General features: G+C 41.2%; 1 protein-coding gene across 3 annotated transcripts in view; it reads right to left on the bottom strand.

Moving 5' to 3' along the window:
• The window catches only part of prkd2 (protein kinase D2), a 31,493-nt gene extending 9,948 nt beyond the window's left edge, over positions 1–21,545 (bottom strand). For 2 of the 3 annotated variants that reach the window (XM_031732837.2, XM_031732839.2), the window contains exons 1-4: positions 20,398–21,545; positions 1,191–1,329; positions 745–876; positions 415–614 (exon numbers count right to left, since the gene is read on the bottom strand). In XM_031732837.2, the coding sequence (XP_031588697.1) occupies positions 415–614; positions 745–876; positions 1,191–1,329; positions 20,398–20,745 (819 nt within the window). In that variant the 5' untranslated portion in view covers positions 20,746–21,545. The remainder of the gene's footprint in view (positions 1–414; positions 615–744; positions 877–1,190; positions 1,330–20,397) is intronic. The other variant, XM_031732838.2, reaches the window with a different exon arrangement.
• Positions 21,546–22,936: the final 1,391 nt, after the last annotated feature.

Here is a 22,936-nt window from a genome sequence, read left to right as displayed (position 1 = left end):
TTGGGAGCAAATAACCAGGGGAAATCACTCAGTAATAAGTGTTACTACCCATCTAATTAAATGTTTTTTCTACATCTTCTTTGCAAATAGAGTTGATGAACAGGGGAAATCAGCAGCAGTAAGTATTATAGCCTCAACGGACCTAATCTGTTTACTTAAAGTTCACTGAAATTGCAGTGCAATGCCCCTTTAGTGGAATGCAGTCAGACAGGAAGAGTTTCAGATGAATATCTCAAACGCGACAAGACTACTTGCGTACACAGAGAAGGAAAAAAAATACTGCTCAATGAAGTTTAATGAAAACTGTTTGGGAATTAGGAATGTCTGAGGAAACTACTCAGTGTTTCAGAAAATGTGGCAGTCAAAAGAATTCTAAAAGTGACTTCAGCATTGTGTGGATAAATGCACCAGTACCATTTGAGTGTGTGAGCGAATAAGACTCGCTTCTTCTGCGCAGGTGGAGGCTGTCCCAACGCTGTACACTGACTCAGTGGTGGAAAGGCGCAGGGACTGGCTGCTGCTCAGGGACGTGGTGGACAGACGGCGTTTGCGAGCCCCACTACAGTTGTTCGGGATGCTGAATGCACAGCGTTTGTGGTAGTTTAGCCCGCAACCTGCAGGGGGCAGCATGCATCCAAGAACGAGGGAGCAGAGAGATGGAGCATATTTACTGAGTGTTCAAATTTGTTTCACCATATCAGTGTCAAGTGCTATTCACACTTCTTCTCACTATTTTTTCCTCACCATCACATTTGAGTCCTTGTCTAACCAGCCCAAACAGCATTTCTCCGCAGTGATCGCAGAAAGCCGGGGCCCGGTAAGAGTGCACATTGAGCGCGTGGGGCCGAATCTGGAAATCTTCAAACGTAGCTGCCGCTAAAATAGATAACACGTCACATTAGGACAAGATACAATCACGGTATTGTAAGGGAGCAAAATGGAAAACGATTAGATGAATGAGATACAAACGAGATGGAAAAATAGATCAAGTTTCTGACCGTGGACACGAGCGGAATTACAGTTTGAAACAATGAAAGAACAGATTAGGGTAGTGTAAAGTAGGACCTGTAGTAAAATAAGCAGATAAGGATGAAAGCAATGAAGTAATTAAAGATAGATAAGACAAATGGAAAGATGATTTCGTTTTTGATATGGTTATCTTATGAAGAGAAGAGAAGAGAAGAGCTTACCAGAGAGCACTACCTCCACCAGATCTCCCTCCTGGATGTCGCTGGCAGCTTTAACTAGTTGTAGTATGTTGTTGGTAGATGTGTCATGCTTGAACAGCAATATCTTGTCATAAATGCCATAAAAGCCGCACTCTGGGAACTAGAAAATAAAAAAACAGAGGTTAGGAGAATCAACTGCAGCCAAGGCAGAAGTCTGATTATGTCATATTTCATTGAAAATAATGAATGACTAATAAATGACTCAGCTCTTGAAACTAGAAAGATGATGAACGGACATTTACTGTAGGAAAAGACCAACTTTATTTATTCATTCCATTTTATTAATTTTAAATATAATATACAAGGATAGCATTTTTATGACCCTTCAAGGAAAACAAATCTTGAACATTGTGTCCACTTTGATCCCCTCTAAAGACAGACGACTGAATTTCAAGCAGCGAAGGCCTCATGGTTGCCAACATGGTTGCCAACACAGACCACTCAACAGTAGTATTTTTAATGCTACTAAAGAAAGTATCTAAGGGATGGCTGTTACAGTTTCTGCAAGCAATGCAAATTTAGTCCATTATGTATTTAAAATTACAACTTAAGTCACCTCATTCCAGTTGCCATTAACAGTAACAAGATCTGTTATAAGAATCTCCCGCTATTATAAAGTATGAACATGTCTATGCATGTTCTCAAGCATAACTTCTACTGTATGTCTCCAACTAATTCTCGCATGCTCTGCTATGTAACGCTGCAGGGATATATAACCGCCAACATGCAAACGCATGCTGATGCTATCACTGTTAAACAAGAAACACAAGCTGATTTCCACAAATCAAGCAAGTCGGTCGACGTGGAAGGCAAGACAAAGGAGAAACTTTATCCCCTTTTCCTGTCAGTCGTACAATGGCACACACAAGCGCGCACAGGTGTTTCCATGAAGTTCTTTCAGAGATATGAGAGATGAGCGTGTCAATCAGAAGTCAGCAGAGCGAGGGAGGCTGTCATAGGGAAACCCTGCTCTCTTGAATAGTTAATGCAGTCTGGCTCACTTCAGTGGCCACACCACACAGGACACCACAGAGAAAGAGAGGGAGCAGGACCTTTGTGTGCTTTTATAATAATTTGTTTTTTAAGTAAGCATAAATGAAACCAGAAAGATGAAGAGAAACAAATGTATAAAAAATAAACACAGAGACACACTCTTATAAGCTTTCCCGCTTCTGGGTAAGCTCTAATCGCTTATAGAAAAGGGAACCCAGGTCTCCAACTTGAAACAACACAATGACACACACACAAACCACCACCAGACACACCCTCTCTTCTCCCCCTCATTTCCCTTTTTTTCCCCTCCTCTGCACATAGACAGTCTGCCTCTGTTTCCCCAACAGCCACTCCACATCACCACATCTGAAATCCAGGCCTGGTTTGTACTGCTGCCAAGCTACACAGTGAGTTCACCACGCCCAGACGTTGGCCTGCTGCTTCTGACCACAGAGTCAACAAAAAGTCACAAAAAGCACATATAGTGGCATTTAAAGGTCTCCAGCATCCACTGCAACCAGAAAAGTCACAGGTATAAGGGCTTTAACATTAGAAATGAACACATGCACGCACACACATAGTGCTGTGTCTCTAAATCAGGGTAGTGTCGCCATTTCAATAAAACCCTTAATAATACCCAGCTTGCTCAGCATTGCATCTGTCTCTCTCCATCTACTTATGAAAGTGAAATGGCACTTGATATTCTACTATCACATCACTCACTTGAAGCTGTTACAGGCAACCTGATAAATATAAGTTCTCTCTGTTTTAGCTCATTTTTCCCTTGATTAAAAAAAGTAGCTGTAATTCTGCCTTTTCATGTTAGGCAAGGAGCTTTTAAGATTTTGTTTGTGATAAGAGTGGTGAGAGTGAACTAAAACAAAAAAGCCACAAGCCTTAAAATCAGAATAATGTTCAAGATAGTACAGTTAGAACAAGACTGAACAAGTATGGCTTTTTTTGAAGGGTTACCAATCAGAAAACATCATCTCTCTATAAAGAACAAGGCAGCACAGCTTAGTTTTACAAAGGTGCATCTGAACCTTCCAGAGCAATGTCCCCCAGATAGATGAGACCAAAGTGGAGTTGTGTGGCCGTGATCCACCAAACACAGCATATCAGCACTCAACAACTGTTGAGCACGGAGGTGAGGGAGTGATGATTTTGGCTTGTTTTGCAGCCAAAGGACCTGGACGACTTGCAGACCATGAACTTCTCTGATACCAAACTATTATAAAGCTTGAAACAATGGAGTGGCTGCAGAAAAATTTAAAAAAAAAAAGATTTAAGGTGTTGCAATGGCTTGGTCAAAGCCCACACCTCAACCCCACTGAGGATTTCAGGCATTTATGCACATTTATGCTTTCTTTAGGTCCTGCCAAAGCATTTCAATGAACTGAAGCAACGTTGGAAAGAAAAGTGGTCCAAAATTCCTCAATGTGAGAGACTCAAAAAGCCACATAGAAAATTATTACTTCAAGTTATTGCTGTTAAAGGTCTTTCGATAAGTGACTAAATCATGGGATTTACCGGTAGTTCGCTTTCACAGAAATGTGCATGTAAAAAATCTTTTTCACATGGCTGTCGTTTTGGTTTTTATGGGGCAACCTTTTCTAAAGTTTCAGTGTTGATGTATACACTGAAACGGTGGATTTTTAAAAAAGTAAATACCTACAGAATTTTGAGAGATGTCCACCAGCGTGTGGTCAGTGTGGATTTTTTCTCTTCACCAAACTGAGGAAGCTTGACTGAAATTGACCACAGGGCCCTCAGAACGACGAAGAGACGAGTTTCACAGGCTGTGAAGCTGCTTGCAGCTTTTACCAGGGGTCGGATTAAAGGTCCTTTTTTTTAGTCAACTAACCAAGTGGATGCTGGCGTGAGGGTGGGACCCTACTTGAACAACAACAATAGTGGTGAAAGCAGGAAGCTTTCTGCATAGCTGTATGTGAGGTTCAGTAAAAAGAGTGAAGCATAGCCATATCATCATCATTACTACTAATATCACTACTACTAGTACATCTCATGTCTGTTCAGTTAGTCTGAGTCTATTAAGCGTGCAGATTACAGAACAAATGTTGCAAAAAGTTCTGTGAAAAACAAATATTAAATTTCAGAATATATCCAGATAAAATTAAAGCCATCTTAATGTTCTTAATGTTTTTATGGTTCTGTTTTTGTTTGTTCAGTTTTTTGTTTGAGTTAAATGGCCCTTTAATCCCAACGCTCTGGCACAGCAGTTTTTGGTTTTGAGTCAATCAGACGTTGCAGATACAAATGAGCAGAGGCTCCAACCTTTCCCAAGTACAGACTTAAAAACCCACAATCACACACAGACTGATGTCTGATGGGAGTGAATCATGTAATAGCTACATGCATCGGTACCAGGGATTGCCACAACTAAGACCAACTGCAGCCATTAGTAATTACAAAACACCCACAGAGCCCAGATCAGAGGAGACTCCAAGCTCTTTCCAAATCCACAGACAGCCGTCTTCTATGAGCCCCGTGGCGCTATTTGATGCCAGCCTCTCTGCGATTAACCTCACGCTGTTGATGTCACAGCTCGCCTCTTAGCAGGCAATTCAAGGCAGCTAGTCATATTATTCTGCACATTCTACCGTCCAAAACATACACAATCCAATAATCATAACTGCAGCTGCCACGTCTCTGCACACCACAAGTCTTTACAGCTCGGCTGAAAAGCACAAAATCCAAGCTCCGAAAAACCACTGCTACCTCATAAAAGAAAAATACTCATTTAGTTTTTTTTGTAATGGTGGAATAAGAATAAGTACCACAAATAATTTTCATCTATGTCAGCATGCTGAGAAATTTAATCATTTGTCTTATAATCAGTTAGGTGTAGTATAGTGTGATGAGGTTTGCCTGCAAAAGGGGTGGATCTGTAGCTGCTTTCTCTGAGGTACCAGGGATCAGGTTGCCCAGTGTTCCCTCTACTATTCAGGTCAATGAAGCCATTATGAGTGAAATGAATTATGAACTAGTATTTCTTTATGTCCCCTGCCTTTGTTTTCCCGTCACCTTTAATTTCCTCTTCAATACTAACTGTCCTCTAATGCCCTCTTTTATTGATTAGTCTTCCTTCCTCCTTTTTTTCCTGTCTACACACTGATGAGAAACAGGACAGCAACTGCCTTATAAAGTAAACTAATAAAGGCCAACATTGTCTTTAGTGTGGTTCACACCCTCTCACACAAGGTAATGTCATGGTAAAGTTGGAAGATAGATCTCTCACTTCATCACTTTGTTCGCGATCGCGATCTAACCGGGACATTATTAAATAACAGACTATATGATAGCACACAGTTATGGTAAAAAATAAATAACTTTTCAATACTAAGATTTTATGGACACAATAAAAATAATCTGGTCCTTAACAGGTCTTAAAAGTTAGTAAAAACAACCTGAAATAAACTACAAAAAAGAAATAAAATCACATATTTATTTACCAAAAAGAAAGCCAAAAAATGCAGAAGCAGTGTGTGAAAATCTAACTACACCCTACAGGTCAACAGCTTTTTGAATCACTTTTAGCAGCAGTAACTTGAAGTAATAAATTTTCTGTTTATTTTAATCAGTTTCTCACACTGTGGAGGGATTTTGGCCCACTCTTCTTTATGCCATCATTTCAATTCAGCCATTTGTTTGTTCACAGCTCTCTTAATGTCCCACCAGAGGACTTTGATCAGGTTGAGGACTGGACCTTGACTGGGCGATTATAACACCTTTATTTCTTTCTGTTTCAGCCATTCTCTTGTAGATTTGATGTCATACTTGGCTTCATTGTCTTGTTGTGTCACCCAATCTAGGCCAAGCTTTACCTGTCAGACCGATTGCCTCACATCTGACCGTAGAATACTTTGGTATACAAAGGAGTTCATGATCAAATCGATGACTGCAAGGTCCCCAGGTCCTGTGGCTGCCAAACAAGTCCAAATCATCACCCTTCCCGCACTGTGCTTGACAGTTGGTGTGGGATGTTTGTGTTGATGTGCTGTGTTTAGGTTTCTCCAAACATGGCTCTGGCCAAATATCTCCAATTTGGTCTCCTCAGCTCAAAGAGTTCATTGTTCCAGAAGTCTTGTGGTTTTTTTCAAATGCAATTTTGCAAACTGAAACTATGCTGCCATATTCTCTTGGAAACCTTTCCAAAAAACCCCAAATCTGGTCAGTGTTGTTATAACTGTACTTTCATGAGCCCTGTAGAATCTGAGGATTTTTGCCAATTCCTCTGAGAAATGCATGGTCTAACCTTGAAATGAATTTCCTGCGATGTCCACTCCTGGGAAGAGTTCGCTACAGCGGATCAACTGCCTCCATCTTATACTATTCCTAGAGCAGCAGAAAAAAGGAGTAGCAGTCCACTGGAAAGATTGGCAACCACTCTGACTGCTCTCCACTCTTCACGGCATTCTCACTATAAAACGATGGAGTTATAACCCTCACATTTATTGATGGTCAGTCAATCAAGTGCATTTGATTAGCAGGACCTGGTGACTAATTATTCTCTTAATGAAACAAATATAGGTTTACTTACAACTGAATAAGGGTGTACTTTCTTTTTACCCTGAAGGCAAAACCCTTGTTCCATTACACAATGGTAACAATTAAATGGAAAAAAAAACAATTTCAAGTTTCTCAATACAGGCTTCAGAGAAGAGTGTTTTAACGTCTATCCTGCATGATATTGTTACAATATCCAAAGAACATGCGTAATGGTGACAAAAAACAAATACCGAATATCTGTGATGTTCAAGCCTTCAGCACACACGCATAACTCAACTCTACGGAGGCACCATTAATAATGAGCAACAAGGACTTTTGAGTAATAAACGGTGTCATGACAGATATTTGTTTCTGCAAGAAAATGCCAAATTATATTCTGCATGTTTGAAAAAAAACATGGCTTCATGGTAAGTCTGGTGCTAAGCTGCCTTGCAGTCCTAAACTGTCACTGACTGAAAACATCTAAAACATGCTACTGATGCACATCTGTAGATTGTTATTACAGGTTGTTATAACAAACAGTGTCTTAAGAAAAAAAAAAATGTTTTCATTTTTTTCAATCAAAAACTAACAGCAGGCAACCTCGGACGGATCAATTGCTGTTCTCATGTAAGCGGTGGCAATACATGAACAGATGTGGTTGACAGGAAGCTGTTCGAGTACTTTAAAGTTTCAGAAGGCAATCGTGAACAGCCATGTATCTAAATTCATAACCCAAGCAAACGTCACCATTGTCACCCTAAACAATGACAAGTGCCACTTTTTTGTTGATGTGGGCCTTTGTGTGCTGTTGCAACTTTCAACTTTAATGAGAGCAAGATATATTTTTTAAACCAGATTACACAGGAACACAGACTCACACAAACGGATTCAAACACAACAAGTGATGTGCTCTTTATACACAAAACATCATCTCCGTTTGTGCCCTCACACAGATACCATCAAAGTATTGGCTTTTGGGAAATTTTAGCTTGGGGGGGAAAAAAAAAACAAAACAAAACAAAACATGCACACTTGAGGTCACATCAATGCTTGCCATTTCCTCTCTTACTTTATTTCCTTGTCACCTCAGTCTTTGGTCATATAAAGCAGGTCACATGCACAGTGGTAAAGAGAGAGATTTTTATCTGACATTAAACAAGTGCAGGCAGTTTAGATCATTTTTTTAAATATTCTACAAGTTTTTTCAAACTCTAGAAGGGAGGGAAAACTTTATTTTGCTTAACTTGATACTCCTCGTACACATCAGCTACTTTAGCCTCCTGTAATGATGAGTTGTTCTGAGGAATGAATGAATGACGAGCTAAAATTTATTCAGAGAGAATAGAAGATGAAGTTAAAGGAATGCTAAAACAGCAGTAGGAGCAGCAGAATGTAGATTTTATTTCCTGTTTTATTTGAGTAAGCACATCGGCTACAGGTCATTACAATTTAACCAAAGCATCACTGCATACGTGTAAATCATTACCACTGATGTCCAGTTCAGTCAGCGCCATTTCAAAGTTGAGGTTATGTCAAACAGCTACAGAACAGTGCTTCTAAATATAGACCCTCTTTATATAAAAGGCACTGCATGTGTGAAGAACAGAGACTTTTATGTCCTGCTGAGTTCGCTGGTTGCTTCTGCTTTTCATCCTCCCCATCACTTCCCCTCCTGAAGCTCTGCACGAGCCATCATCGACCACCAAGCCACGCAAGAATGTATGCTCGGGCATGCACAATGAATGCAGCAGCCTCTTCAGTGCCAGCTAGCCATAGCTATGTAGCTTACAAGCAGCAAATTTCGATCTTTATCCTCCTCACTTTTACTGCATTTGACAAAACTTTGATGTTGTGAATTTACTGAATGCGCAAGATGCTTTGGATCTAACTTGTACTCTGTCGGCTGCTTGGCGAGAAATGATGATTGTTAATGTTGTGTGAGACAATATGGGGAAACTGCAAAACCTCAGACAAACAATCAAAGAAAAAAAAAACTATTCTGACTACCTTAAGGCAGGGAGCTCTGCATCAATCATTTTACATTAGTACTGCAGATTTTTCCAAGTAAGCTTAACTGGGTGGATTAAACGAATAAGAGGTGGCAATGTTTTAAGATCAATAATAGAAATATTATCCATTTATTTCAATTTTTTGTTATCGCCACAACAGGAAATTGCAAACTTGGCATGAGCATATGGTTTATAGCTTTTGGAAGGTGTAAATGAACATATGTATAAACATAAAATACGGGCCTGAGGAAGGAGAGTAAGACATGTTCAAATAAGGCACTTACAGTTGTCACTGAACACACAAGCGCACGTATGCATGCACATAGACACACACACACTCCCTCCCGAATGAAAGTATTAAGTCAAAGACAAAACAAAAAGTTTCCAATTTTATTTAAAAAAAACTAACCATTTATAGACATCCAGTTCATAAAAGCCACCGAATTTCCCTAGCTGCGTATGCAAAGAACACCAGTTGTGACCTTTTGGCAACACGGATGAATAATTTTCAAAACAGCATTAAAAGCAACACACACAACATTAAAAAAAAAAAAACACTGCAGCTCTTCAGAATTAACTGGGCCAATCTCCAGTGACAAGAACTTGGACGTCAGCGTTGCTGTGTACACCGCACGCTGAGCTCTGTAAACAGTGTGACCTCCATAGCCTTACATGGTCCTCCACAGTGATGCGTTTCTGCAGCAGAAGCTGGCTATCACAACAGGAACCCGATCCAGGCGTTTTATAGCAGACAGGAAACATGTTGTATCCCTTCAAACAACACACATTGTTTGAGCATCCACATCTTGCTATGTAACCCCCCCCAAGAAAAAAGTGCACGTGTGCGTGGACGCCACACTCTTGAGGATGAGGATGATAATGGGTGGAGGTACACCTGTACTTCACTTTCTGCTTTTTATCTCTGACTGCCAGACACAACCCTGAGGCTGCACCATAAATCCCACCATCTTTGTTAACATGTCAGGCACGGGACTCTGTAAGGACCCCACCTTTTTAAAAATGATGAGGTGTTTAATGAGGGGCTGCCATGGTAACGGGCGCGTAAAGACGTCAACGTTACTGCCCTCATTAGATCCTGACAACAAGTTGGTGTAGCGCAGGAATTTTTCCTTTTGTGCTGACAGCGTTCGTGATGGAACAAACACGTTACTGCGCTGGCTGTTCTATTTTTAACCCCAGTGAGGTCACATGCTGGTGAAAAGATTGAGTCCACAAAAAAAATAAATAAATAAATACGATAACCATCACTGCCCTTTACAGTGTCCTCGGTCACCTGCGAAGACTGTACTGTGCACCATGCTGGATTTAAAGAAAACAAAGCTGTTGTCTCTGAAACACATACGTCACGTAATAAATTGCAGGAGTGACTGACAGCTCTGTGCCAGGACTACAAGGAATTAAGTAAAACCCATGACGTCAGCTAACCGCTGGGCTTGGCAGACATAAAGAAGGAAAGCAAAACGAGGATAAGTGAAAGAAGCACAAATGAAATGTAAATAACGCAGTAAAGTAAACTATGTCCTCATACCGTCACTAGAATTACGTCCAAGTAAATCACTTGTGAACAGAGGCGGATTATCTGAAATTTCCGGTTTCTTCTAGAAAGTCTCGTCTGTTTAACTGTTAAAGTGTGAATGTGACTGTATACACACACATCGTAAAAGATTCAAAGCAAGTCGAGAGATTTTGCATCAGGATTATCAGTGGAAATAATGGAAATCGTTTTACTATCACGATCTCTGCAAAAGGCGCACTGAAGGTCAGATGCAAAAGCTTCTTTCTTCCTGGATTTGATAAGTTTCCTGTTTGAAACGTGATACTAGGAAAGCCTTTTGAGCATAGAGTAACCTAATATGAATAAACATCTACTGGCAAACAAAAGTTGCTTTATTTATTGCATGAACCTGAACATTCAAGACAGGGAAAATGCAGTGAATCTGTGCCAGTCTGAGTGGCTGCTTAAACAAGTAGGGCGAGATTTGCCAAACAAATGACTGAAGAAATCTCTTCCAAGTAACAAGTTCTGCACAGACGTCCATATACTTTTCTTACTTTTACTGAATTCACTTTTAAAAACTAGAAAACTAAGTCATCTGTGAGATTGAATTTTTAAGTAGGCAGTAGTAGTCTTCACGCAGTCTTTTTGGTCAGCTATGACTTACTGCTGATTCATTGTAAAATTACTGGTGATTGCTGATTGATTAGATGCTGATTCCCAGCATGGATTTTCAACAAAAACTTAATGTAAGCTTCTGAATTAGTATAGCTTCGGTTGTACTGCCTGACTCATGCTTTTCTGGTAAAGTGTTCTTGTGTACCCGTAGTCCTGGAGAGCAAAGCCATCAAGTTTACATTCCCCGCGTGCTGGTTTCTAAATACCACAGATTTCTGTGTAAACCAGAGAAACTGGAAGGGGAGGGAGTGCGTATCATCACATTCACACATCAAGCACATAGTTTATGACATACAAGCAATAAAGTTAGAAAATACTTAATCGTAAAGATTCATAACGGAAAAATCATTAAGCTAATGACGCACAAAAAATTGTTGTTAAGCACTCTTGTGCATGATATTAAAAGTGCAAGCAGCATGTAGATCAAGCTAAAATAAACGAAAATGGTAAAAGGTTATGTATAATGTGTGTGTCTGTGTGTATGTACTTAGTAAGTAAATGGAAGAAGCTTAGTCCCGAGCAGGAGCGCAGGGACAAAGCATCTCATTCTGCTCCAAGCATCACGGAGGATGGAGAGGTAATATGAGAGCCGTAACCAGGCATGAGAGAGGGGTCTGGGGATAAAGGAGGCGCACCCTACTCTTTCTGAACCAGTCTTTTGTTGGTAGCAGCTCCTGTCTGCATCAACCCCCACCCTTCTCCTCCTCCTCCTGTCTCTTTCCTTGGCACAGGTCTGGGAAGGTAAGCTGATTGAAACATCGGACCCAATCCACTCTGCGTGCAACTTACTGATTCATGACAAGAAGCCGGGGCGGCAGAAAACAGGCCTTCGTATGACTCAAATAGCCAATTCTAACTCATTAAGGAAGAGCCTCAAAAAATTTTAAAATAGATAAGTAAATAAAAATGAAAATGCAAACAAACGTTTGTTTGTATTTTAACTACATGCTGATTAAGATTGTTAGACTGAAAGTGGACAGAGCTGAAGATTCCTTTCTGAGCATCACGAAAAACTAGCTTAGCTAGCTCTTGCATATATGTTAAGTCACACATTGTCTCCACATAACTGAAAGAAATGACTCATTCACAGTGATAATCATGTCGGAATAGGAGGAAAGCTGGGAATTTCTGTGCATGACTGCTTCTGAATTACAGTGTGACACTCCAGCATCTCCCTGCGTGCTACAATCCCCCAAAGTTCTGGAAAAGATAACTCCTTTAAATCCAACTCTAACATAACACCAACAGCAAACGTGTGAATCATATTGACAGAAACGATGCATTCTCACTCCAGTGTGTCAAACAGAACCGTCACTGAGACACGCACAAGGTGGGGTTTTTTTGTTGTTGTTTTTTTTTGCTTTTTGCTTTGTCACAATGGCTGTAGCTACTGGACAGCAAGACGTAACAGTTCATATTTAATGTGGGTCAAAGTCCGCATTTGGAGGTTAGAGGCGTAGCGGTAGAATAAGTCATAAGTTTCATAACCAAGGCTTGGGCTTGCGTTTAATTTATTTTACACTCACCGACTTGTTTTTTTCTGTCACTCTTTTTACTTTTATTTCTCGTTAGGTTTAAGCACCAAAAACTACTTTGTTAGGTTTAGAAAAAGATCGTGGTTTGGGTTTAACCAGCCCCTTTGCATAATTAACCCTGTATGCTGGGGGTCCTTTACAACCGTCCCCATGTCAGGAATGAGACCCATCCCAGTATTGTGTAAAATCAGGGTGCGTCACAGAACTGATGCCGAACACCACCTTGTGCCTGTCCTTGACACACCAGCGATCCTCTGTTCTCCTTTTCTTTCCGCTTTACAGTCAGTTTCGCTGATCATCATTACTCAACTTGATCTGAAAACACCTTAAGAAGTTCTCCAGAGAAAAGCACACATGCAATGGCCCATGTGAGGACTGTTTGTACATTCCCCATGTGCCAAGAGTGCCATGGGGACACAAACACACAAAGCTGCATGCTGAGGGCCACAATGGGCCACATTACTGTGCTCTGAGTCATCCCCCTCCTCTTTTTTTTTTTGTCTGTCCCCTCTCCTCTCTTCTTTTCCCATTTTCCTCTCCCCATGTGTTCCACGGCTTTAGTGCTGAAGTGAAAGAGGAGAAGAAAGAAAAAGCCAGAGGCTAAACACTGAACTCCAGTCATATGACAAAAGTGTGGCCACACATTTATAGAGATGAGTTGGTGTTGCTTCTGCTCTTACAAAGCCTGTTTTTGTTGAAATGTTTTGATAAAAATGAATAAAACAAATCAAGAATCCACTTCAACATACTAAACCTTATTTGCTCTGCCCACATGCTGTATGCACACTACTTGTCACATGACACGTGCAATGGGTCAGTCTGCTATTCTGCACCCTAAATGACTGCAATGACATCTATCAAACTCAAATTCATAAATCTATGATTATCCTGATTATTATCATTATTTCAAATAGTTCTTATACCACTATAGTATTCATGTGTGTGCATGAAAAGGCCAAAGGCCTGTAAATGATCATTAATGCTTGCTACTGTCTCTAAAATATCCATTTAATGATTGAGGTGTGATCATTATAAAGGGCACAAATAAAGCATTCAGTGTATACTGTATATTCTCCATATATATCATGTTAAGAACTGTGTGCTTCTTACAGTGACACTAACCCGTCAGTACTGATGTCATGTGTTTACCTACTGAGGTAGGACTTTACCCAAACATCACGGTTGGGTTAAATTAGACTCTTCCATAAAGTAAACCATGTTAAAGGCTTCTCCTTCATTTTCAGGGTTACCAGAAGGCCATTTAATATATGATTTGTTACCTGAAACTGAATTACAACAGAAAAGGAAGAACATGTGTTTGTGAAACTTTGCAAATACATGTTCCAGTAGAAAGGAAGTTTTCTTTTGAAACAGCACTGGGAAACTACTGGCAGTAGAACTTTGTTGTGTTTTATTGCTTTACGATGGTATGATATGTTAACCTTTTATATATCTTCTTGTGTTTTATTGTGAAGCACTTTGTGATTGTTATACAAATGCATTTTATTTACTTTTGGAGACAGGACTCATTACTGAGAACAAACTCGTTCTTATATTATGGCAAAAAGAAACTATATTCCTAATAATCTGAAATTATTTCCCTCATTCTTAAGAGGGTTATAGGGGTGCTGGTGTCCATCACCAATCTGATCAAGGGCTAATATAGAGAGACAGAAAACCTTCGCAATTACAATCACACCTACTAATCTGAATTTGTTGTCTCATGCACCAGGAGATGGATTTGATTTTATTTGGCCATTGTCTATTCTTTCATGTGAACAATCTCAGCAGAAAATCAGGTTTCAAACGCACATGAAAAAAAAAAAAGAAAATCTCCATCTTTCATCCCACCTCTCATCTTCTCCCTCTGATAACTATCCTCCTCACTGCACTGCAGGGCAAAAGCATGTGCTTTGAATAATCAAATGCTCCTGTGCAGGCTAAGCTTCCCCTACACCAGCAACAGCTAGGAGACACCAGGCACGGTCAGTGATGCAAAGCTGTTCCGCTACTACGCAAATCAAGGGGGGTGAGAGCGATGGGTTTAGGTAAGGTGAATTTTATATGTGTCACTACTGCAGGTAAACTCCTTTGAAAACACTAGCTCCTTCATAGCGATAAAGGTTTAGCTGATAATGGTCACAGTGAGATCAGAGCATTTGGCTAAAACTGCTTAAACTGGTGAGCTGCTGCATTATTTTCACTCAATCATTAAATGTCGTAAGGCCGGGTTTGTTCTTCCACCTGCACGTCCACCAGCCAGTGTCTTGCTAATTGACAGGCATTTATTCACAGACCAACAAAGGTTTGTTCTGATAAGCAGAGTGTATTTGCCCAGTAGCTCAGACACATATGGGAGGCTTTTTAATAATCTAAGCAGCAAGCTAAAAACCCCCCACAACACTAGATCACTACAGTGAATGAACGTGTAACTGTAGGCTGGTCACTGCATTCACCTTCAGCAACGCTCAACAAGGAACTGTGCCATTTCATATGAGCAATATGGCCTTGTTTGTCACACTGGACCTTTATCTTGAAAATCAGGGCCAGCTGTTGAGTTACTTTATACTGGTGTGTGTGTGTGTTATACTTGTATAAGTAAGTGAGGTAAACAGGAGGTGGTGTGTATGATCCCATTCCCAGGGCCAAACTTCTTCTCCAGGGAGGGAGATAAAGCAGCAGCCCCTTCCAAAACGGAGATGGAAACAATGGCCAGGGCTGGGGCTCTCAGTTGCAGCTGTATGTGTGTATATTTTTTTATGTGTGACACACAAGGCCTGCATGTACTTCCATATACTTTCTGTTTTTAAGGAATGGACTGGTACTTGAATAGCAACTCTCTACTCAATTTAAGCACTCAAAGCCATTTCCATTTCTACTACAAGTCTCGTTCGCCCAATCTCAAACACATTCATGCACTGCTTTTATCTGTACCACTTTAACAGCGCTTCAACTCACAGACGGGAGCTGGGAATCAATCCATCGATTGGTAGGTGACCCGCTCACCAACTAAATAAAAGCAACATCTCTGCTATATTTTCACTTCGCTTCAGAGAAACATTTAATCAGCTTGTTTCCTGTCACACCTACAGACACCCTGAGCTGCCGTCTAGCATTTTGTAAACAGTAATTCCTACAAATCTAAAAGATTTCACAGCAGCGCGATTCCTTGCAAACACTGCTGGATCCCACATTGTTCACTGCGTGTTAAGTGTGTCACCGCGGATTAGATCACAGACGTGTTTAACAATCCGGTAATGTGACACAGTCGACACTGACGGGGCTCAACAGGTTCTCGCTTGTGTTCCCATGCTGACATACGACATACTGTTACACACCCAGTGACGTCAAGCCAGATTGTACTGCATCTACTTAATGACGAAATTCAACAAATTGTTTTCGTTGGAAGAAAAGACACGTTTAACTACTGCGACACGCCTTTTGTCAAACTAGCTGAATGAGGGAGGCATGGGGGGGGTAACAGGACCTTACCGTACTGTATGCAGTTTCTGTGATTATGATTTGTTTTTTTAAAGATTAAGTGTAGGACATCTGACTCATTATTTCCTAGAAAGAATGCATGTTCAAACCTCTATTCTCCTATTGCAGACAAAACAGAATGTTAAAAAAAGAAAAAAAAGAAAAAAGAAAACGTAACAAAACAAAACAAACAAAAACCCTAATAAAAAGACCAGCCTGCAGGTAGAGGCAGTGGCAGGTGGACCCAAAGAGATTACAGTGAATGAATGGTGGATGGGATGCAGTGGGAAAGAGGAGGCTGAACATGACAGGAAGCTGAAGATAAGGCAGGGAGTGAAGATGAGCGGATAAGAGAGGAAATACAAGATGAAAAGAGAAGGTAAAGAGGGAAGAAGTCCAGGAGGTTGGTACCCTGAAGATCGTTAGCAGAAACAGCTGTTGTTACGAAAGGAAAGTAGTTCTGTCTATAATTTTAAAAAAGATGGCAGAAACATGCAGGGAAAAGGGAAAGTAAATCATGAAAGATCAAAAAGGAAAGGGGTTGAGGCCTGTCCAACAAGAGCAAATGCATGAGTGCCACCACACCGTATGGCTGAATGAAGACAGACTTCTGATTTCCAGGCCACATTATCAGTTCTTGCTCCATCAGGAGTGAGTAGAGGAGTTGCACTACATAGGATTTTAGAGCCATAGCACTGTTTGGAAAAGTTTAGAGACAACATACTGCTTGTGACTAAAGGCAGAATTGTGTTACTGCTGAGGTTAATGCTCCGATCTGGAGACTAGAAAAAGCAGTAGAATTGTAATTAAGATGGGGTGTTGTGTTGGAAGCGCAGCGTGCTTCTCCAGTCAGAAGTGAATGGAAAAATGTGTCAATGGAACACAAGGAGGGATCCTGTGAATAAACAGAGTCTATGACTCACCCTTTCTGGGATGGGAGAGATGACCGTAGGTGGGGGTGGGGGTGGCGGTGTGGGTACCAAACTACCTTCACTACCTCCCAAATCACACCACTGTAGGCATTCATGCAGTCCACCTCATGTGTTACACTGGTGGTGTTGGCCAAGCCAAGACAAACCACCCATTGTCCAACTTTCCCACCTAAAGCAGCAGCTCCAAACGGGACAGGAATTTTGTGCTTAGGGGATTTCAGGGATTTCTAAGTGTGTGCATGTGTGTGTGTCAGAGAGAGAGGCTCAACTAATAAGGTCTGACAAAGATCAGGCTACATGATCCTTTTTGTTTCTGTTACATTTTCAGATTTTTTCTCTCTATTATATAAAAATAAACAGTAAACATCAGGCAGAGACGAGAAATAACACATTACAATGCACACATCATCTGATCCCCCTCGATCAGAGATTCATATTAATTTTAATATAAACTTGAGGCTGAAACACCAGCAATTACTGTACAACATCCCTTACACTGACATTTGAACAGCAGAGTTTCTTTCATACTACATCTTTACAACTTTTACAAGAAAGGAGCAGCTTGCTGAGGCTGGAGCCTTGGTCAAAAGAAAGGCGGGAACATCCTCATGCACTACCTTTTATCTTTTAAGGAGTAAACTGAGGAAGAAATGGACAATCCAAAGGAAACGCAGGAAAGCCCCGTGTGGGAGTACAATCTAAGCAGAGGTGCAGTTATATTACAATTGACATGACACATCACTACCGTATGTAAATAAAGTAAACCATGCTTATCAAGCTTGGGTTATAAGCTTGAAATCAACCAATGCCCTGTTGAAAGAATATGTCCCATTTACAGCAGGGAAAATATTTAAAGTATAACACCTTCTTTTAAGGCTGCACCTTTTTACTAAATCATTTGGAGGATGCTTTGAAGCTTATGCATCTTCTCAACATTGGCCATCTTTCAGCCTAGACAGCCTGACAAAAGATGTTGAAAACAACAAGACTGAAGCAAAGCAAAAAATGAAGCCAAGTTGCTTTTTTTTTTTTTTTTTTTGCACTAAATGGGAACTTTTTTTCTAAAGTTTATGCTGTGGAGCAAGAACCACAAAGTGGTACCCAAATGTGTATTTATCATTCTGCTGTGGAAACAACATTCCTCTCTCTGTCAGAAAAAGCAGACACAATTCCTTGCTGCCAGTCGCCATATTAGAAAAGCTCTCTGGAAATGTAGCTCTGATAAATTATTTTCATAATTTATTTATTTCACACAGGCCCTGCAGAACACCTCATTTGCAGCTCCTGTGCCTTGTTAGCCTCTTCAGTAATTCAATTTTATTTATATAGCACCAAATCACAAGAGCAGTCACCTCAAAGTGTTTTATACTGTAAGGTCAAGGCCCTACAATAAAAAGAGAGAAACCCCAACAATCAAACCCGCTTGGAGCGAGAACTGGGTGACCGTGTGATGGAAAAACTCCCTTTTAACAGGAAGAAACCTCCAGCAGTACCAGGCTCAGTTAAGGGCAATTAACCTAATCAACCAAATATACCATTTAAGCAAATTATGCTCGTGACTCCCACCTCACTACTTCCTGTCTCACATCTGGCTGCTTCCCCGGCTTGTCACTTTGGAGTTAGAGAAAAAGTACATGCAAGGGGAAACACGCATGAAGAATCCCATAGAAACGGACACAGGTGCCACCTAGTTCACATAGAAAAATAAATGAGGTTTCAGCCTTGCTACAAGCACACATGAAATGACAAGCTCTCAGCATTCCCTCCTTGCAGTACGTTTTTCACTGGTATTCTGATCCAAACTCATTTTAACTGCCCTACACCAAGATAATCTGTGCAACTGACTAATCAGCTAGAGGAACAACTAAACAGGTTTAACAACAGAAAACTGTTAACGACTCCAAGGAAAGATGTACCGTGAAACAGCTGCAGGGGTTTTTTAAAATCACGTAACCTGGAAATAGTTTGGAAATTGGCAAAAGCATGACAAAGAAAATAAATACCTGAGGGCTAAACTGAGTGTGAAAATAGCAGACAGAGTACAGGAAACAGCCTCTCTTTACATTACTCAGCACATCTTTTACCATCAAATTGCTCTTCAGTTGGACTAACAATGTGTCTGATACAAATAAAGCATCAGATGCAGATGCACTGCTGAATTATCTGTCTCCAAATTATACCAAGAGCATGGCGGTGAGCCACTCATATGACCAGGGAGAACAAAGACTGTTGTGCACAGGAACAGATTAGGAAAGAGGGTAAACTGGCTGGAGAGAGTTACCACTGCTTCCTGGAACATTTTCAGTAATGGAGAGTTTTACAGAACGGCCCTGAGAAGGCTGTGGAAATCTGCTAATCACCCAACAGCCTAGCTGGCAAATAAACGTATAAACTGCTCAAACTGCCACCTTAAGTGAATGGATAATGTTATTTCCTGTATGCGTGTGGACATGCACACTAAAATGTAAACAGTTTTCTGGAACTACACTATACGGTTGAATAAATCAGCACAGAGTTCTCAATTTTAAAAAAAAAAAAATGTCATATTTCCCATAACACTTGTTGCTTCCTGTTATAAAGAGGATGTCACTGCCCGCCCCCCCAAAGTCATTTCTCTGCACGTGTGTTTTTTGAGGTTTTCTCTTTCAGTTAAAAGGGTGTTTTTTGGGGTTTTGTGCAAGAAATCTACACTTTTCCCACTGAACATTAAAAAAACCCCAAAACAAAACAGGGGAAGGCTACAAGTCCTTAAAAAAAAAAAAAAAAAAAAAAATCACATTAAGGTCATTAAGGTGAAAACAGTACGTGCAAGGTAAGACAAAAACAAGTGTTAATGATCACTGACAGCAGAAGAAAAAAAAGATCACTGAAGCGTATGGCACAGAACTAAAATTGGCCAAATGTGTTCGTATGCCATGACATGCAAAACTTGCGATGCTGCGTTGAGGAGAAGTGAAAGCAACGTTGACCATTACAAACCTAGGTCACAGTAGATGGGCGAAGTCTAATTTTAAATGTATAAATGTAGATCTCACCAACCTGCACTAAATCAGCCTTTTTAAGCAATGGAAAAGAAACTAATTGATAAAAGTGACAAAACTCCACCTCTTTGTATTCACATACACGCTGAATAAGGGAAGACTAAACAGGTAATTTTCCTGTGAAGTCTCCTCGTCTTAGACACTCAAGCAGCCTCATACGTGTGCTGCTAGATGTGGCATTAAAGTCTAACCAGTGTGGGGGGAAAAATGCTAATCGCTGTCCTCGGAGCTGTTTGTTCTAGTGACTTCTGTCTGCATAAATGTTGGAACACTTTCATTACGCTTTGACAACAATGGACTGCGCGCAAAGAGTTTGTTGCAAGACCAACACACACACAGGCTGAAAGTGAAAGGTATAACAAAAACTGTTCACCTGACAGGTAAGAAAACTACACATGCCACGAAGGGCTTGCACCTAAACAGGTTTCCATCTGGAGAAAACACAAACCACATACACCCACCCGCTTCTTACCTTGGTGTCAACAATGGAGCAGGCCATTTGTTTCACATAGGCCAGGTCAGCAGCCTGGGGCATGAGGACAGATTCTCTGGTCAGACCAATCTGGATGATGAAGGACACCCCTGCTGGAATTTGGGGCATCGTGGGCATCACGGGCATCACGGGCATCACAGCCCCACCACCACCATGCCCTGGAGTCAGCTCCATCACAGGAAAGCCACCCGGTGTGGGCAAAGAGTGCATGGCGATGGGGGTCCCCTGCTGGATCATAGCTGAGCTCGGTGGTAAGGTGCCACCTGGGGGGAAGAAGACCTGAGCCATCGTCGCCCCCGAGGGCATACAAGGGCTAGCATTAGCCATTCAGAGTCCGCTGGCTCTCACAAACACACAGGTGCAGTCTCAAGTTTTCGGAAAAGCTACACTCATTCAAGCGGAGGGCTTCACACGCTGAAACATGGATACACACACACTCTCTCACACACACACGCACGCTGAGTGGACGACTCCGCTTCCCTCCGTGTCCCGCGTCAAACCCGCTTCCTTCCAGCGGCTCAAGGAAGAAAATCCTTATCCAGGAAGGAGCACTTCTTTTCTCTCTTATTGTTCGGGCATGGCAGGCGTGAGCGGTGTGCGCCTGTGAGTGTGTGTGTGAGAGAGAAACACTCACAAAGTAAAGAGACTGAGAACACGACACCTCCAGCCTTCTCTCCTCCACCCCTCCTTCACTTCTCGCATCCAAAAGGCGCTGCTCTGCAGAGAAGAAAGTCCAAACTTGGTTGTGAAACTCTCCGCCGCGGGCAGAGAGAGAGAGAAAGAAAACAACAACAATGCCCAAACTTTGTTGTGCTCTTCTCCAGGCTCACTTACAAAATGGCCTCCTTTAAACAGGAAACCGTGAGAATGAAGGGGAGCTAGAGACCGCACTCCTTTTTACGAGACCTTGCCCTGTTTCAGTTTCAACCCCTGTTCGGTCTTTTTTGTGAAAAAGAAGAGAGCGAGAGAGCGAAAAGCGCTGTCTGAGGGTACCTCCCTCTACCCTCCCTCCTGCCTTCGCATCTTACGCTAAACAAGGAGGAAGTGAAATGACGGACACACCCTGAAGCCAATAGGCATTCAGAAAGTCCTGACTCCCAAACTTCCCCCTCCTCCCTTTCCTCTTCTGGCTCCCTTCCTTAGTTTAGGGTCATTTGTCTAGTTTGGTCCCTCCTGTAGCCGGAGACAGCATAGATACATGGCCCAGGGCGCTGCTTCACGCTTAAAACCCCTCCCACCGCTGCCTCGTCCTTCCTTTAAGTTCACAAGCCACCTTCTGTCTCTCCTAAAATTGCCTTATTTTTCCTCTGCACTTTTTTTCACCTCTTTGCGCTTTTGGTGAGACACGCCTCTCATAAACTGCAGAAAAAAAGGACCGCACCTATGGAAGGTTCTTTCCATGCTGCAGGTTTCAGAAAAATCGAGAAGTTTAATGGCCTGAGTGGTGACTTGGGGTGGGTTTGGACAATGACACTCTGTATGTAGCAGATTTTTTTTTTTTTTTTTTAAAGGTTTGGTTACTGAAGTCATCAGCGTGACTGTGACTCCTCACTGGTAATCTAATCATTTAACACAGAAAGAATGCCTGTGTAATTTGTGGTTTCCTACTTGAAGTTATAATAAACCGCTCTGATTGGTTATGCAAAAAAAAGTGTGTGCAGTTTCTTTCACAGGGCCACTGTCGCGCTTATATCTGTGAAGGCATCTCTCGATGTTCATTCCATACAAATTAAATAAGACGAGTTAGACTTGGTTGAAACAAGATAGAAAACAAAACGCTAAATTGATTCCATTTGCCACCACAAGGGGGCAGTGTTGGATAAAATCGGATCCTACAAACCATGAGTGATTTGGATATAAAACGTTTGATTCCCAAGCATTATTTAAGCTGCAGGTTGAATCTTAGGTTACAAATGACATGGGGACTTGAGGGGAAATTGATAATTAGGTGTGTGATGATGTTAAAGGATGTTCCGTAAAAGGCAAGTGCTCCCCAATTAATTGCACGCCTTCTCTCTGATTAGGAGGAAGCGTGATGTTGTTTAAATCAATCTTTTTTCACTTTTTAAAACAATTATTTAAAAAATATGGGACAGGAGGTGTGAACTACGAGAACAAGTTTTAGAACCACTGAATGAGGGCATGAAACTAAACCACCATGGACCAGAACATGCTATAGCCCACAATGAGTATGCATCAAATGCATATGTGCATGTTTGCATGTTAGCCAAACAATAAATACTTTCTATTTATTTTTATACCCACCATCCACTTCATTACACACATGCACACCTGTTCAAATGCTTGTTTGTGCAAATAACCAGCCAATCACAAGACAACTCAGTACACTTAGGGTTATGGTTAACATCAAGACTGCTTAAGTTCAATCTAAGCATCAGAATGGGGAAGAAAAGCGGTTTAAGTGACTTTGAAGTGGCATCATTGCTGGGATTTTCCCACACAACTGTCTCTATGGTTTACAGATAATGGTCCAAAGAGAAACTATCCAGAGAGTGGC

The sequence above is a fragment of the Oreochromis aureus genome, linkage group 14 (genome assembly GCF_013358895.1).
Source record: "Oreochromis aureus strain Israel breed Guangdong linkage group 14, ZZ_aureus, whole genome shotgun sequence".
Lineage (NCBI taxonomy): Eukaryota > Metazoa > Chordata > Actinopteri > Cichliformes > Cichlidae > Oreochromis > Oreochromis aureus.
The sequence above is the reverse complement of the archived record's forward strand: the minus strand, read 5'-3'. Positions and strand labels throughout refer to the sequence as shown.